This window comes from Euleptes europaea, chromosome 1 (assembly GCF_029931775.1).
Source record: "Euleptes europaea isolate rEulEur1 chromosome 1, rEulEur1.hap1, whole genome shotgun sequence".
NCBI classification, from domain to species: Eukaryota; Metazoa; Chordata; class Lepidosauria; order Squamata; family Sphaerodactylidae; genus Euleptes; species Euleptes europaea.
Window position 1 is genome coordinate 21,508,377 of NC_079312.1, and position 16,178 is coordinate 21,524,554.

General features: G+C 44.7%; 1 protein-coding gene across 1 annotated transcript; it reads left to right on the top strand.

Annotated features, from left to right (window-relative positions):
- Positions 1–10,596: 10,596 nt before the first annotated feature.
- Positions 10,597–15,771, top strand: LOC130473449 (zinc finger protein 300-like). Its single transcript, XM_056844973.1, has 3 exons — positions 10,597–10,717; positions 14,091–14,273; positions 15,485–15,771. The coding sequence occupies exons 1-3, from the start codon at positions 10,597–10,599 to the stop codon at positions 15,769–15,771; spliced, it is 591 nt and encodes a 196-aa protein (XP_056700951.1).
- The last annotated feature ends 407 nt before the right edge of the window (positions 15,772–16,178 follow it).

Sequence of the window (16,178 nt, forward strand, 5' to 3'; positions counted from 1 at the left end):
TAAGATAATAGGCATGCTCCTCTGATACTAGAGAGAATAGTGAAGAAGTGAGCTGTGGCTCATACCCTACCAGAAAATATTTTTGTTAGTCTTTAAGGTGCTACTGGACTCTTGCCCTTTTCTACTAGAGAGAATAGGTATGTGTCATGACTAGTATCCATTTTAACTAGTAACCATGAATACTCCTCTCCTCCATGACCGTGTCCACTCCTCTCTAAAAGCCTTCCAAGTTGGCAGCCATCACCACATCCCGGGGCAGGGAGTTCCACAATTTAACTATGCGTTGTGTGAAAAAATACTTCCTTTTATCTGCTTTGAATCTCTCGCCCTCCAGCTTTAGCAGATGACCCCGTGTTCTAGTATTATGGGAGAGGGAGAAAAACCTCTCCCTGTCCACTCTCTCCAAACCATGCATAATTTTATAGACCTCTATCATGTCTCCCCTCAGCCGCCTTCTTTCCAAGCTAAACAGCCCTAAGCGTCTTAACCGCTCCCCATAGGACAGTTGCTCTAGTCCCCTGATCATTTTGGTTGCTCTTTTCTGCACCTTCTCAAGCTCTGTAATATCCTTTTTTAGGTGTGGCGACCAGAACTGTACACAGCATTCCATAAACGTGTGGATAAGTAATATTTACAATAAGAATTTATGTACGTTGCAGAGTCCACCCTCCAAAGCGGCCCAAGGGAACGAATCTCCGTAGTCTGCAGCCAAGTTACTCCCCAGGCTCGACCTAGAAATTGGAAACCCTAACAAGTCTCTACACTGAACTGCACGTAGTACACTGCAAGCTCCTATGACCTTACTCACATTAATTTTAGAAAAGGGCAAGAGTCCAGTAGCACCTTAAAGACTAACAAGAATATTTTCTGGTAGGGTATGAGCTTTCGTGAGCCACAGCTCACTTCTTCAGATACTGAAGAAGTATCTGAAGAAGTGAGCTGTGGCTCACGAAAGCTCGTACCCTGCCAGAAAATATTTTTGTTAGTCTTTAAGGTGCTACTGGACCCTTGCCCTTTTCTACTACTGCAGACAGACTAACACGGCTACCCACTGTGAATTATCTTCACGTTAGTTTGAAAGTTATGCACTCCTACATAAGCAGCTACTGTTTAATCGTTTTCTTTCAACTCTTCAATGGGATTAAGACAAACGGACTACATCCCCCAGAATCCCCTCTGCTCGTTCTTCTCGTTCAGGCATAGAACTTTCAGAAAGTTTAGTTGCGCTGAAAGGCTGAATGCGCGCTCGGCATGGCGATTGGCTGCTTTCCCCCCCTTCATTTCCCATGGCATGCACAGGGAGAAAAAGGAAATTTACATACGATCAATTCTTCGGGTTTTCCTTACAGTGCTCCCGTGTGTAGGGCAAATTCCAGAGAGTCGGCTGGCCGATTGTTGCAACCAAAAAACAACAACCAAAAAAACAGGAGAGGGAGGGAGAGTTTGTAAAACTTTATAGTTTCTTGCGTCAACTTTTTTGGACCACAGCCCCTTCATTAGGAGCCTAACCTACAAGATAGGGAACAACTCTACCACGCAATCTTTATGGTGCCTTGTCCTATTTCCTTGCGTTGAAATTCAACCAGAGGAGTCTAGAGATTCCAGAGTTCATGCCGGAATAAACGTCGTTAGCCTTTCGGGTGCTTGTGGGCCCCCTGTTTATTTTTTGCTAGCACAAGAGCTGCCCGTTTGGAGTCAGCATTCTTTACATCGGTTCAACTGGGGACCCGAAAGTGTTAGAACCGAGTTTGGGCTGGTGCTGAGGACCGCCGGGGGAGGGATCTGGAGCTCCCGGTCGAAGGGAGAGGTGCAGCAGTTTCTTACTTGTGGAGTTGGAGAGAGCATTGGACGACTAGGTAAATATGACATATTACATATTTACATATATTACATATTTTATTATGTGAACGGGTTGAAATTAAATCAAGAGAGTTTCCGTCTAGACATTAGGAAGAATTTTCTAACAGTTAGAGCGGTTCCTCAGTGGAACAGGCTTCCTCGGGAGGTGGTGAGCTCTCCTTCCCTGGAGGTTTTTAAGCAGAGGTTAGATGGCCATCTGTCAGCAGTGCTGATTCTGTGACCTTAGGCAGATGATGAGAGGGAGGGCATGTTGGCCATCTTCTGGTCACTAGGGGTGTAGGGGGGAGGTAGTTGTGAATTTCCTGTATTGTGCGGGAGGTTGGACTAGATGACCCTGGTGGTCCCTTCCTACTTTATGATTCTATGACCCGGCTTTATTGTTTTCTGCAATGCAACCTCTCCCTCCCCCCCCCCGCCTCCTTGTGCTTTTTCCTATCGTTGCTTCTCCTTTACTCCCGAGTTTCTCCTGATGTTGCCTCCCAGCATTGTTACTCAGAGGTTTGCTGCCTCCGTAGATGGATATAGGGGGGCTCCCTTCAGTCACCTTGGCTAGTAGCCAATGATGGACTTCTAATCCATGAATCTGTCTAACTCCATATCTAATCTTCTAATCTATCCATCCTTGTGGCCTTCACTATGTCCACCGGCAGTAAACTGTGCAATTTAATCACGCATCGAGTAAAGAAACGTCCGTCCTGAATCTGCTGCAGTAAAAACAAATAAAGAGCTTTAAGACTAACTACATTTTATTTACTTCCACTCAATACAGTTGATTTGATTTTGCAGGATCCCCAGGTTTCCTGTCAATTTTTATTTTTGCACATGTATTAACATACACCTTGGTGTGGTGGGTAAGATGAAGTCCCTACTTGCCTCAGGTATGGACTCACTCAGATCCAATGTGTGTGAGAGTTGTGTGGTGTTTATATTTATATATGTGCATGTATGATTCAGGTTCATTTATTAATACGGCAAATGCCATTAAAACATTCATGTACATGTATGTATATGTTTATGTATGTTTCCTCAGAATAGGAAACTTAACTACGCCTTTAAAAGTGCCCAAATTAATTGTTCCATACACTTTTCAGCCACATTAAATATATTCTATTGAATTACTTTTCATGATTGAAGCTACCCTTGAGATAGTTATCTAGCACATACAATTGACCTGATGTATTCTTTTTGGACTTCATCATGCTGCCCTGAAATGTTGAAACCTGCATTGTTGGAGATGGACTGAAAGACAACTGAAACATTTTTATTATGTAACTTAATTAAGGTGTTGAAACAAACTTGGTAATGGGAGTTAGACCAACGGATTTCCTCCATGCTGTGTATCAGAGAGAGAAGCCATGTACAATAATGACTGTATAAACAGGAAAGAACTGAAATGTGAGAGATTAGTGTAATCTAAAAATAATGTCACTTGTGTGTTTTTGTAATACATGTGGTAGTGGCTATAGGTTTGCCGTCTTTTATCCTAGGACAAGACCTTTCAAAGAAGAGTTCTATATAGGTTGACATCCCACATATGGATTTGGTCCTGAGATCTGATGAGATGAAGCATGAGCTATGAACTGGGTAATTCATTCACATTTCATCTCCTACATGAGTCGGCCATTGATACAAAACTAATTTCTGTGTTTCTAGCCATCTCCTTGCAAAATGTAGATAATACATATTTACCCTATAGGGCTGTAGCAATGCTTTCTGAAAAGCATGTGGGTGGATTGCTTTGAGTGTCCAACATTCAAATCAAAGTTAAATTTTGCTGATCCTTGTAACCGTTCTGCTCTTTTTGACTTAAAGAGTGTTTACGGGGTTAAATCTGAGGCTGATCTGCAAAAGTTGAAAACACCCCCTGTTGAAATCTGAGCTTCCACACTTAACTCCCTCATTTTTCAACCTGAACTAATGTAAACAAAAGCCAGTGTTGTTATCTCTGGCAACCCAAATTGGTTGGAGTTCACAAGAGACCGATCCAGTGACCTGGGGTTGACTTGGGCCTGAAGGCATTTAGTGGAGTGCGCATGAAACACCCTGGAATTCCTAGTGGCTGTTGTTGATTCAGAGAACCCTGAGCCAAAAGTTCTTTGATGTCACCTGTGAAAGTTTGCTTTCTGAAAGACACAACCATTGTAGTGTACAAGCCTGGAGTGTTTTTACCAGTTTATGTAGCCAGGCCCTGAATTCTGTGAAAATTAAACAAGAATCGAGCAGCATTTTAAAGACTAACAACATTTATTTCTACAGAAGTGTTTGTGGGTCAAAGTTTTATTATTTATTTATTTACAAAATGTATACCCCACCTTTCTTCCCTCGTTAGCCCACCCCCCAAGGTGGCGAACAGATTAAAACATGTGTAATAAAAACATATTACTAAAACAATTAAAACCAAGTAAAAATACACATATAATACATGTGCATAGAAACAACAAATAAAATATAGGGCTGGGAAGCTCCCTGATGGAATGCTAGATGAAACAAAAAAGTCTTCACCAAGGGGCAGAAGATGGCAACAGAAAGGGACAGGTGAGTTTGTCTAGGGAGAGAGTTCCAGAGTTTTGGTTCCATGACCAGAAAGGCTCTCTCCTCAGTTGCAACCTGCCTAATATTAGAAGGCAGGGCCACCTGAATCAGGGCCTTCAATATGTCTGTAGTGGTCAGGTAGGTGGTCCTTCAGGTATGCAGGCCCCAAGCCCATTAGGGCTTTGAAGATCAACAGCCTCTCAAATTGTCCCCAGAAACAGATTGGGAGCCATTGTAGGTGGGCCAAGACTAGTGTGATATGTTCCCTATGATCCACTCCAGTTAACATCCTGGCTGCAGCATTCTGCATCAATTGAAGATTCTGAACATTTTCCCAAGGGCAGCCCCATGTAGAGTGCATTGCAGTAATCTAATCTGGATGCAACCAGGGCATGAACCACAGTGGCCAGCTCTTTTCTATCTAGGAAAGGTCATAGCACACTAACCAGTTGAAGCTGGGAAAAAGGCACTCTTGGCCACAGCTGCCACATGCTCATCCATCAGAGGGCTTGGGTACAAAGAGCACCCTCAGACTATGGACCTGTTCCTTCAAGGGGAGTACAGCCCCACCCAGAACGGGTGACACCTTCAATCCCAGATCAGACCTTCTGCTCTGAGTGGCTGGCATGTAGGAAGCTGCCTGGATGGAGTCAGACCGTAGATCTTTCTAGTTCATCTTTCCAGACTGGCAGTGGCTCTCCAGGATCTCGGGCAGAGATGCTTTATCTGGAGATGTTGGGGATTGAACGTGGGACCAACTACACATGAAGATTTCTATTATACATCCCTTTCTAGCTCTGTTGTGTTTTGGAAAATACCTATGCCTCATATGGGTTCTTTTAAAAACCAGTTTTTAGATCAGTGCTGGAATGTCTGGGCCCATTGTTTCTCAAGTTAGATCACAATGGGTGGTAGCTGTGTTTGTCTGTAGCAGTAGAAAAGAGCAAGAGTCCAGTAGTGGCTGCCAGAAATTTTGTTAGACTTTTAAGGTGCTACTGGACTTCTTACTCTTTTTTACTTCTCAAGTTAGACACCCTTGGATCCAGTTTCCCCCGTATAAAGAATTGGTTCCTCCTACTGAGCTTTGGATTGGGAAGAAGAATTTGGCCGTCCTCCTAAATCAGGGGTAACAAACAAATAGATGCAAGAATTATGGATCTTTCCCAGGTTCTCTTTGCCTCGGTGGTCTTCTGACCCCTGGAAAGTTTATTTCCTGGAGTCACGGGATCTGTGTGCATTAATAGCCATGTGGGTCAGTGGATGGCAGTGTGGAGGGAAAGGGGGGGAAATCTTTCTCTTCTCTCAGTGTTGTTGCATTGAGGATCACTGGTCTAGAACCTAGACTTCTCGAATGTTGTGCTGTAGTAATAATTATTTTTTCATAAAATTACCCCTCTGTTTTCCTGACAGGCTGGCAAATGATGCTCACATCGCAGCTGGGATTCCTGAGCCTTCTTGGTGAAGCAGAAATGGCCAGTGTTCAATTTGTTCAGGTAGGAAGTAATTGAAGTTATACTACAGGAAGATCTATGGTAGCACAAGCAGTATTTTAGGGAGGAAAGGACATGGATTTTCTCCACAGTTGGTAGGCATGTGAAGATTCTTTTATATGTAGGGTCTTTGTAAGTTACATGATTCCTGAGGCACCACATAAGTGTGGTGCCAACTGTTTGGGGCAGAGCAGCAAGGTAGCAATTCCTGGCACAGCTGGTGAGTCTCAAGGAAAATCATGACTTGGATGGTAGTGTTGATGATTGGACAGAGCTAGTGATTTATAAGAGTAGGATCTGGGAGACCCAGGTCCGAATCCCCACTCTGCCATGGAAGCTTGTTGGTTGACTTAAGGCCAATCATACACACATCCTATTCAGCCTCACAGGGTGGTTGTGAGGATAAATTGGAAGAGAGGAAAAAGATATACCGTATATACTCGGGTATAAGCCGAGGTGCCTAATTTCACCCCCAAAATGGGGAAAAATTAGGTACCCACGTATAAGCCGAGGGGAAAATGCACCCCTCCCCCCCCCCGCAGGCTTACCTGACCGGGCTCCAGGCACGCAGGCAGGCGGTGGCGGTGGCGGCGGCCCCCTCCCTGCATGCAGGAGGCCCCGCAGGGTCAGCTGGCAAGCGGGAGAACCGGCCTGGGGGGGGTGGGGGGTGGGGGGGAAGAAACTGCCACCGCCCAGCAGAAGGCGCGATCGCTCAAAAGGCGCGACGATCACACAAAAGGTGCAATCGGGTGGGGTGGGGGGGTAGAAACCACCTCTGCCGCGCAAAAGGCGCGATCGAATGGGGGGTGGGGGGGGAGAAGCCGCTGCCGCCGCGCAGAAGGCGCGATCGGGTGGGGTGGAGAATGCGGGACAGCCCGCCCATCAGCTGGCTGGTGGGAGCGGGCGGGGAGAGGGCCCGGCAGGCGAATTACCGTATTGACCCGAGTATAAGCCGAGGTGAGTTTTTTAGCCAAAAATCATGGCTAAAAAACTCGGCTTATACTCGAGTATATACGGTAAGCCATAGGGAGAAAGGCGAGGTATAAATGAAATAAATACAAATTTCTAATGCCGCCCCTCAAAGTGGTTGGCTATATATCCCTGGTCTAGTTGCCCTATAACTAGGGTTGCCAACCTCCAGGTAGTGGAAACTGTAAATTTGTCTGTGCAACCTTGTTTCAATGGATATCCTGATGTTGGAATAGATAATCTAAAAAACACACATGGTTGCAACTTTATCCCTAAAAGGGTGGTGCTTAAAAGTCTAAAGAATTTTTTTTTTGGAAGCTACAGAAGCTTATATTGAAATGAGTACATTTTGACACCAATATATAAACGGGACTGAGGAAGAATTGAAACGATCGTATCCCTTTCTACCCTTCTTCACTTGAAGTCATCGACCTCGGATTGACTGTTACTGTATCAGGACTGAGAAATACTTTGTTATACATATGCAATTGGTTTGTTAGCACGTTGTTATATACCCAGGACTGAGAAATACTTTGTTGTATATATGCAATTGGCTTGGTAGCACGTTGTTACATTCAATATACTATTGTCATTACACATTGTTATCAGCCTGTTTCTGTACTAATTTTCTAACCTTAGGTAATGGTGCAGAGGTGTTGATTTTTGATTGCTAACCTCCAGATAGTTACTGGAAAATCACAAGCACTTATGGCATAAGTGCCTGTGATTTTCCAGTAGCTACATTTTGGGCACTCATCTTTATTTTGATTGCCAAACCTCCAGGTAGTAGCTGGAAATCTCCTGCTATTATAACTGATCTCCAGCCGATAGAGATCAGTTCACCTGGGTAAAAAAGGCCACTTTGACAATTGGACTTTATGGCATTGAAGTCCCTCCCCAAACCCCGCCCTCCTCAGGCTTCGCCCCCAAAACCTCCCACCGGTGGCAAAGAGGGACCTGGCAACCCTACCTATAACATCATCAATGTGGTTAATTGCTGGCGATGCAATTACTTATGACCCTTTTAGGTCAGAGTCCTGCTTGGAGCTGATGTCAGCTAATAGCTGCTTTCTGAAAGTCAGGTCTATAGGTGATAATGTATGTGGTCAATTTCAACCCAAACTCTTTTAATATAGATTACTAATATTTTTAATATAAACTAATGATCAATACTGAAAATCAATACTGGATTACTAGATTTCTGTCAGACAGTCAATCTGACTGAACACTCAGCTGACCTTGTTCAGCTGTACAATGCAAACAAAACAGTATTATATGTATTGTTAGATCTGCCGTTCCTCCAAGGAGTTCAGGGCGGTGTGCACGCCATCCTTCCTCCAGTTTATCTTCAAATGTGAGGCGGAGAGAAGACGACCGGCCTCAGGCTACACAGTGAGCTTCTTGAGTGTCCACATTCCTAGCCTGCCACACTGACCCTCTTTTATATTGCGACCTGCTTTCTTCTGGCACAGACGCTGAGGCAATGGAGGGGAAAGAGCTGAAAGGTTTTCGTCTTTTTTAAAGCGACGGAGCAGGGAAGGTGGCTCCCTGGACTCCTTAAAATAGGGTAGTTGTCAAGGACACAAAATATATCTGGGTTCACTGCTGTCCGGGAGTGAGCCATTGTTGAGAAACATAGCAGCGGCGTTCCCGTGACTGTTATTTTCTGTTTGGGGAGAAGGAGGCAGGGATTCAGGAGGAGGCCTAAGATTGGAGGCTCTCCCTTTATCTGTCCTATGATCAAAACCAGAGCTCTATTAAATTTATTTAATTTTCTCTGGTGCCTGGAGCAGGGGAGCTCTGAGGGAGAGGCCTGCAAGCTCGCTCATAGGATGCATGCTTTGACTGTAAGAAGACTGTCTAGTCCCCGCTTGTTTGTGGCTGATTTGTGGGGTAGAGAACACTCCCCTGCTTGATGTCTTGACCATGTGGACTCTGCAGGTAAGGACTGCGTGTATTAGGCAAGAAGGGGTTGCACTATTGATGTTTTTGGGCAGTTTGTGGATTTCGTAAAGCATAACACTCTAAGCTGCCTTGAGCTCTGGTTGTTCTTTGGTATGTTTGTAGCTATTGGGGTACATAAAAACATAAAGGACAGTCCTAATGCTTGCCCCTAGAAATGGAAAAGACAGTCATGCTAGGAAAAGTGGAGGGCAGCAGGAAAAGAGGAAGACCCAAGAATGGATTGACTCAATAAAGGAAGCCACGGCCTTCAATTTGCAGGATCTGAGCAGGGCCATCAAAGATAGGACATTTTGGAGGACTTTCATTCATAGGGTCGCCATGAGTCGGAAGCGACTTGACGGCACTTAACACACACACAGAAATGATATTCCTCTGTATTATTATTTAGTAGCCAATGATAATAACCCAGCAGGAGGTTGAAAGATTAACCGATCTGTTTATTGTGGCCAAAATAAAGCAGCCAGGTGCAGTTGCCCCAAAGCGCAGGACAATTCACACACGAGAACAAAGGATTGCAACGACGTTTATAACTTTTGGTCAGGGGTGTTACAAATGCGTAATATAGTGCGTAGATACACAAAGATCCAATGATGGATACATTTGGATTAGCATATCCAATTAGAGAACCGTAGGCCTTACATCTAGATAACAACTTGAGCCTCATGCAGAATCGAAACTGCATTCTTGAGTGACGCCCCTGGTAGTCTCAATCTCTAGTGGGCCCCTTTATGGGGGCGATCTGTACCAGGCACGACTAAAATCTTCTGTTCTGGCAGCTCACAATGGCGTCTGCCAGACTCATGCTAACTAAGTGATTACACATTAGGGCATCTGTTCTAAGGATTAATACTTCACCCCTTATACCTGGGGCTGCATGTCGATTACATATAGGTGCTCTCACATGGCATTGTGCTAGATGCTAACCCTTATACCCTGGGCTTAGCATCCTTATAAGTGCGAGTATGCGGACTGAGCATAAAAGCATACATTTCCAATAATAATGAAGATTATAGGCATTACAGAAACCAACTTCCCTAACTCCAGGAAATGCTTTTTGCTAGGAGAATATACTAACGCCCCTCTTTGTTTTCCCAAGTGGGCTAACCTCTGGGATTCTGGAGACGGATTCATTGATTTGATGTATAGGCCGCACTTTCCTGGCCGAAGCCAGGCTTAGAGCAGCTAACAACACCCTAAAACAATTTAAACATTCCATATAATTTCATAAAACAATTTCAAACATTTCATAGAAATTTAACAATAAAACCAGGTGCCTCAATAGATCTATTAAACACCAATACTGTAGCAACCATAACAACTCCATCATTTGCGGGTGCATAGCAGAGGCGGAAAAAACAAGGGACTGCCTTCTCTGATATGACCCTACCCAGATGCTGAAATCATCAGGTGGGGCTCTGCTGTTGGGTGCCTCCACCTGCAGGATTTTGACATGTGGTCAGGCCTTTTAGGTGGTGGCACCAATACTGTGGGATGCCCTCTCCCTGTGAGGGCATTCTTGCAGTGGCTGTTTTCACATGGATTATTTGCCCCAGGTATGATATTGTTGGGAAGTGGTGTGTTTTTCCCCCTGGTTCCTCACAGCATCATGATACATTAGTCTATCTCCCAGGGTTTCTCTCAATTTTCCCCAATCTTTTCCAAACTTGTTTTCCTCCTCAGTTTTGGGAAAGATCACAGCAAAGCCTGGATGGAAAGCATGTTGGTGTCTATAATCAATACAGAAATGTTTTAATTAAGAAATATGCTGTTGCAGAGGCCAATGACCTTTGAAGATGTGGCTGTGGATTTCACAGAGGAAGAATGGGCTCTGCTGGATCCCACTCAGAGAGTGTTGTACAGGGATGTCATGATGGAAAACTATGAGCACCTGGCCTCCTTGGGTAAGGACCTTTTCACTGCTTCTGCTTCACAAACTGAGAAGTTCTGAACCTGAGTAACCTGGCAAATTAGGGGTGTCAAAAGGCTCGGAGAAAAAAAAAACCCATCCCTTTAACAGAGACCATTTACCAGCTTCGACTGCCCCTTTCACACCTGAAGCCTCTATTAAAGGGACAGGACACCCTTTTGGCCACCCTGTTGTGGATCATCATCAAAGATCTCCGGGCCTTTGAGCTTTCCGGTCTTTGACTGACCATGAAGGCCGGTTTAGCACTCTGCTACATGGGGAAAAGCCCCCTACTCTACTTTTTCCTCACTTCTTCCCTGAATGGCAGATCACACAGATCCCTGAAGATTATTAGAAAACACTCTTATGCTACAGGATGCTCTTGATGTTTCCAAAAGCGGTGGGCTGATTGGTCAAACCGTTGGCCTAGTGGACGGACTGTTATGTATCACTAATACTGCTGCAAATATTAATTTCCCTCCTGATTGTCTCTACTTCCCACCTCCCTTTCACTTAAGTAGAATTTACAATTCCAAAACCAGCCTTGATCTCCCAGTTGGAAAGAGGGCAAGAACCTTGGCTGTCAGAGTCCCAGGACTGCGACAAGAAGACCTTGCCTTACTGCATCTCAGGTGAGGGATTTTGGAGACCTGGGACTGACTGTTGTCACCCTGCAAATCATCACATCTCAGAACTGCATCGTTTTGTGGCCTTTGTTGTTATTGTTGTTAGCATGTGAAACGGCCCATGCCACAAGAAAGGGTTTTTGGCAGTGTAAGGAAAGATGTAGAATTTGGGATTCACTTTTGTTTGGAGGGTTTGGTTTGGGTACAGCTGGTGTGCAGGGTGTTCTTGGGCGATCTCTGTTCATACCTCAGAATAAGGTGGTAGAGTCCTGAGGTGGCAACGAAGATTGTACCTCTAGGCATGACTGGTGGATTTATAGTGCTTTGGAATGCTCCCCTGAGGAAAACAAACCATGGAAATTCAAAGCTAGCTGATAGGTCCTAGCCCTGCTATTGGCCTTTTGTGCTGGCTTTCTACTTGCAAGGTGGGTTGTTTGTTTCTTAGACATTCAGAAATGTTGCTTCCTTCCCCTGTTGTAGACGGCAATCCATTCTACCATCTCATTCTGCTGTGTCTGTGGACCAGGCCTCATACTGACTCTTCACTCCTGACAGTTCCATCCAATTTTTTCTCTTTGAACATGATGGCTGGAAACTTGTTTTACCTTTTATAATTACAGGTACAGTCACATATAATAACACACAGAAGAACACTCTGCAAGGTGTTTCCTCACTTCCCTCATCTGGGCACAGTTTCTCACAAGAGAATCTAAGTCGTCAGAACGCTGAAAATGTCTGCGCTGAGAATCGAGGTAAGTGAAAGTGGATGTACACGGGCAGCAGAATGTGTGTTTGCCCAGGACTGTATTCTGCATAGTCTTCCTGTATTCTGAGTTCCAGTTTTTTATTTTTGTTGTGGTTTTAAAAAAGAATATGGTTTGGCTCCTGGAGCAAAGTGCAGAATCCACACAGCTCTGGCCATCCTGATTGTTCTTGTGGTGTGATCTGAGGATGGATGGTTGGGATTTGGAAGCTCAGGTTTGATTTCCTGCCTGGTCGTAAAGCTCAGTGGATGGCCTTTGGCAATCTCTTTTCTAATACCTTTTTATCTTGCCCTTCTTCCGAGAAGCTCAGGGTGGCATATGTGGTTCTTCCCCATTTTATCCTCACAACAACTCTGTGAGGTCGGTGAGGCTGAGGAAGTGTGACTGGCTCAAGGTCACGCAGCAAGCTTCATGGCAAAGTGGGGATTAGACCCAGGGCCTCCCAGATCATAGTCTGATAGTTGAACCGCTATACTGCTTCAGTGGTATAGCTGCAAAGAGCTGTCATAATCTCAAGAAGCTTAGAGAAAAGCACTTTGCATCCTAGAAATGCTTACTGTTTGTTTCTTTCCCTCAAATGCTTCTATTTTATGAGAACGTCACTTTTCTAATGGGAAAAAATCTTAGCAGGTCACAGGGCAGAAGCAGAGAAGAAGCACAGCTGCCCAGAATGTGGGAAAAGGGTCTGCTCCAAATCATACCTTGTTGAGCACATGAGAATCCACACGGGCGAGAAACCCTTCCAGTGTCTAGAATGCGGGGAAAGATTTGCTTGGAGACACACCTTCATGGATCACCAGAGAGTCCACTTGGGTAAGAAACTTTTTAAAATGGCCCGCTGCAGAATTGATGATATCCTTGATTCAGGGTGCCTATTTTCTGAGGTCCGAATGACAGCTGTGTCACTCACTTTCGGATGTGGTTGTCTGTTGCATCCTCCTGCTGTGTGACCTGTCTGAGCATCCTCATGAATGGAACCTAATGCTTATCAAGGAAAGATAATTTTGTTGTGCCTCCTTGCTGGGGAATTACATCTCTGAACAAGAGATGGACAAGAAAGGGGTTTATTAACTTTTTCTTTTTCTCTTACGGAGAAATGTCTTGACCCTAATAATAACCATGTCAAAATTATAATGATTGGGACTGTACTCTTTCCATCCCCAAGAGATGCCTTTCAACAAGCTAACAGCCAGCATTGGGAAGCTTCAATGGAGTGAATCATCTCGTAGGCACAGAGCTGTTCAGTGCCGTACAAATGTAAATGGCCCCTAGCCAGCAGAAGAACAATAGACACAACACTGTCTCTCATCTTATTTAGCAATGCAGTGTCCATAATTATTTATTTTATTTATTTTCCATTTATATCTTGCCCTCTATCCCCAGCTAAGGCCAGGCTCAGGGGGGCTAACATTATCATAACATACAATATAAAACCAAAATAAGCAATAAACTTTAAAATTTTAAAAACCAGCTCCCAGTTATTAGTCCATTAAATTAAATCAAGTGGCGCTCAACTCTGGAGCATAGGGCCATGGTGGGCCTGGAAGAACAGTCAGGGCCCCCAAATTAAAGTTGATAAACAGCATGGGGGTGGGGGAGGCCAGCTCTGATGACATACCATTGATGCCCTAATCTATAGGCATGGTGGAATATCTCCATCTTACAGGCCCAGCAGAATTCCTTAAGGTCCCACAGGGCCCTGGTCTTGCTAGAAAGGGAGTTCCATCAGGCTGGGGCCAGGGCCGAAAAAGCCCTGGCCCTAGTTGATGACAGCTGGACACTCTGGGCCGGGGACCACAGTAAGTTATTACTAGCAGAGCGTAAAGCTCTCTGGGGGGGCGTCCCAGGAGAGACGTTCCCACAAATTCGAAGGTTCCAGACCGTGTAAGGCTTTAAAGGTTAAAACCAGCACCTTGAATCTTCTTTTTTTCCTTTTCTGGGAGCCAAAGGGACTATTCCTCTTCTGTTATCCCACTAGGTGATGGAACAGAGGAGAAGAAGAAATTTGCATGCCCTGAATGCGGGAAGATCCTGAGCTCCAAGTACCACCTAATTGAACACAGAAGAATCCACAGTGGTGAGAAGCCCTTCGAGTGCCCTGAATGTGGGAGAAAATTCATCTGGAAGAATAATTTAGCTCAACATCTGAAAATCCACCAAGGTGAGAAACTCCAGAGCAAGACTCCCAAGGAACTGACCAGAGCTTGTTTTCCACCTTCTAGACATCCTGTGTTTTAGCTGGCAAATATTGTGATGACCTGTTTCTATAGGGAATTGTTAGGACTGAGGCCTGGGCAGTTCTGTCATACTCTTGAAGGAAACTCGTACCAGACTGGGGGAAGAAACTGGGCAGCAGAACACATAATATCCAGCACAGAAGTGTGTGTTTGACTAATCCCTGGCTTTAAAAGAAACAAAGTTCCCTGCTTTCATAAAACTAGCAAAGCAGGGAGTGAAGTTCTGTGGTCTAGGCCTTATATGCTTGTTTTCTGTGAGCAAGGAGTTCTATAGATTGGATTTTTAAATTATACCATCTAATGTTCCCTTACTGACCATCAAAACCACCCCCAAAATCTACACTACTGAGCATTCAAAAACAGGGTCCTTCTTCCCCTGTTGTATGTGGCCCTTTGAGGTCAGGAAAATTCCTTCTGTCACGTTGAATATACACCTGTCATGATAAAGATTTCCCTTGAGTTACCAGGAACAATTTGGCTTACCAAGCCTCCTTATTTTTGTGCTATGTCCTAATGATTTGTGTGTGTATGCGTTGACTGGACGACTTGATCTTCTCCTGCAGCAATTGACAATAGCACCCTCTCCAGCTTGAATTATTCTGTAGAGAAGGCAGAATATGTCATCCGCTTTTCCCAGTGTTTGGGAGAGATGGGATGGTGTGGGGATAAGTTAGGTTAAGTCACTGTTACCCATCTTTCCAAATGGCCAGTCTTCCCAGTTAATTAGGTTTATTTCTCCACCTTCATTCTCCTTCCCTGAAGATAAGTCCTCTTCCCAAGTTCTGCCCTCTGTTCTCAACCAAAGACAGGGTTTTCTCAGTGGTGGCACCTTGCCCTTATAGCACCATCTCCCTTGAGGTTTAGCTGGCATCTAGCTTTCTCTCCTATAGGCACCAGGCCAAACCCTTTACCAGGGTTTTTAACTGAGTGGGTTCCATCTTTTAAAGCTTTTTAAACTATTTGCTGCTGAGCTTGAAGACTGGTTTATGGCTACCATTTTTGGCTGCTGAGTGGTTCTGTTTTTATAGCCCTGTTTTATTGGTTTTATCTTGTGAGCAGCCTCCAAGCAGGTCTCTGGAGAGGCAGCATAAAAATGTTCCAAAATAAAAAAAAAGTGTGCTTTCTGTCCTAGCAGGTGGCTTGAAAGAAAAACACTGGTGCCCCGACTGTGGGAAAGGCTTTCCATGGAAATCTCAGCTTCTGAACCACCAGAGAATCCACACGGGAGTGAAACGTTTTGAATGTACCAAGTGCGGGAAACAGTTCAGCGGGAGAGGAGGCCTTGTCAAACACCTGAAGACTTACACGGGAGAGATACCAGTGAATACGGAAAAAGTGGCCAAAGTTTCCTTGTTGAGACAAATGCTCACTCAGCATCAAGGGACAAGATTGGTAGAGGAAGTTCTAGGACAGCCCAGTTAGGACTTGCAGGACAAGGTTATTTACTTCTATATACCCTGATTTTCTCCCTAATGGGGACCCAAAGTGGCTTACAGCATTCTCCCCTCTTCTGTTGGATCCTCACTACAACCCTGTGAGGTAGGTTCAGATGAGTGTGTGTGACTGGTTCAAGGTCACCCAGCAAGCTTCCATGGCAGAGTGCTGATTTGAACCTGGGTCTTCCAGATCCTACTCTGACACCCTGACCACTACATTGTGCTGACTCACACACCTGCCTCTGATCAGTAGTGACATGCATTTCTCCACGGAAAGGACCCAAGCTGTATGCACTTGGCGAACTCTCACTGATAACAGTTCAAGTCCTTACGGTTCTTTTTACTTCATCCCCTAACTTTGTCTGTTTCTTCTGGTGGTATCGATTTTGGACC

Bases quoted from the DNA above. Each gene is read 5' to 3' on its own strand.
- LOC130473449 (XM_056844973.1), top strand. From the start codon at position 10,597: ATGACCTTTGAAGATGTGGCTGTGGATTTCACAGAGGAAGAATGGGCT. The intron at 10,718-14,090 runs GTAAGGACCTTT...TTATCCCACTAG, and splicing joins TGAGCACCTGGCCTCCTTGG to GTGATGGAACAGAGGAGAAG. The intron at 14,274-15,484 runs GTGAGAAACTCC...CTGTCCTAGCAG, and splicing joins ACATCTGAAAATCCACCAAG to GTGGCTTGAAAGAAAAACAC.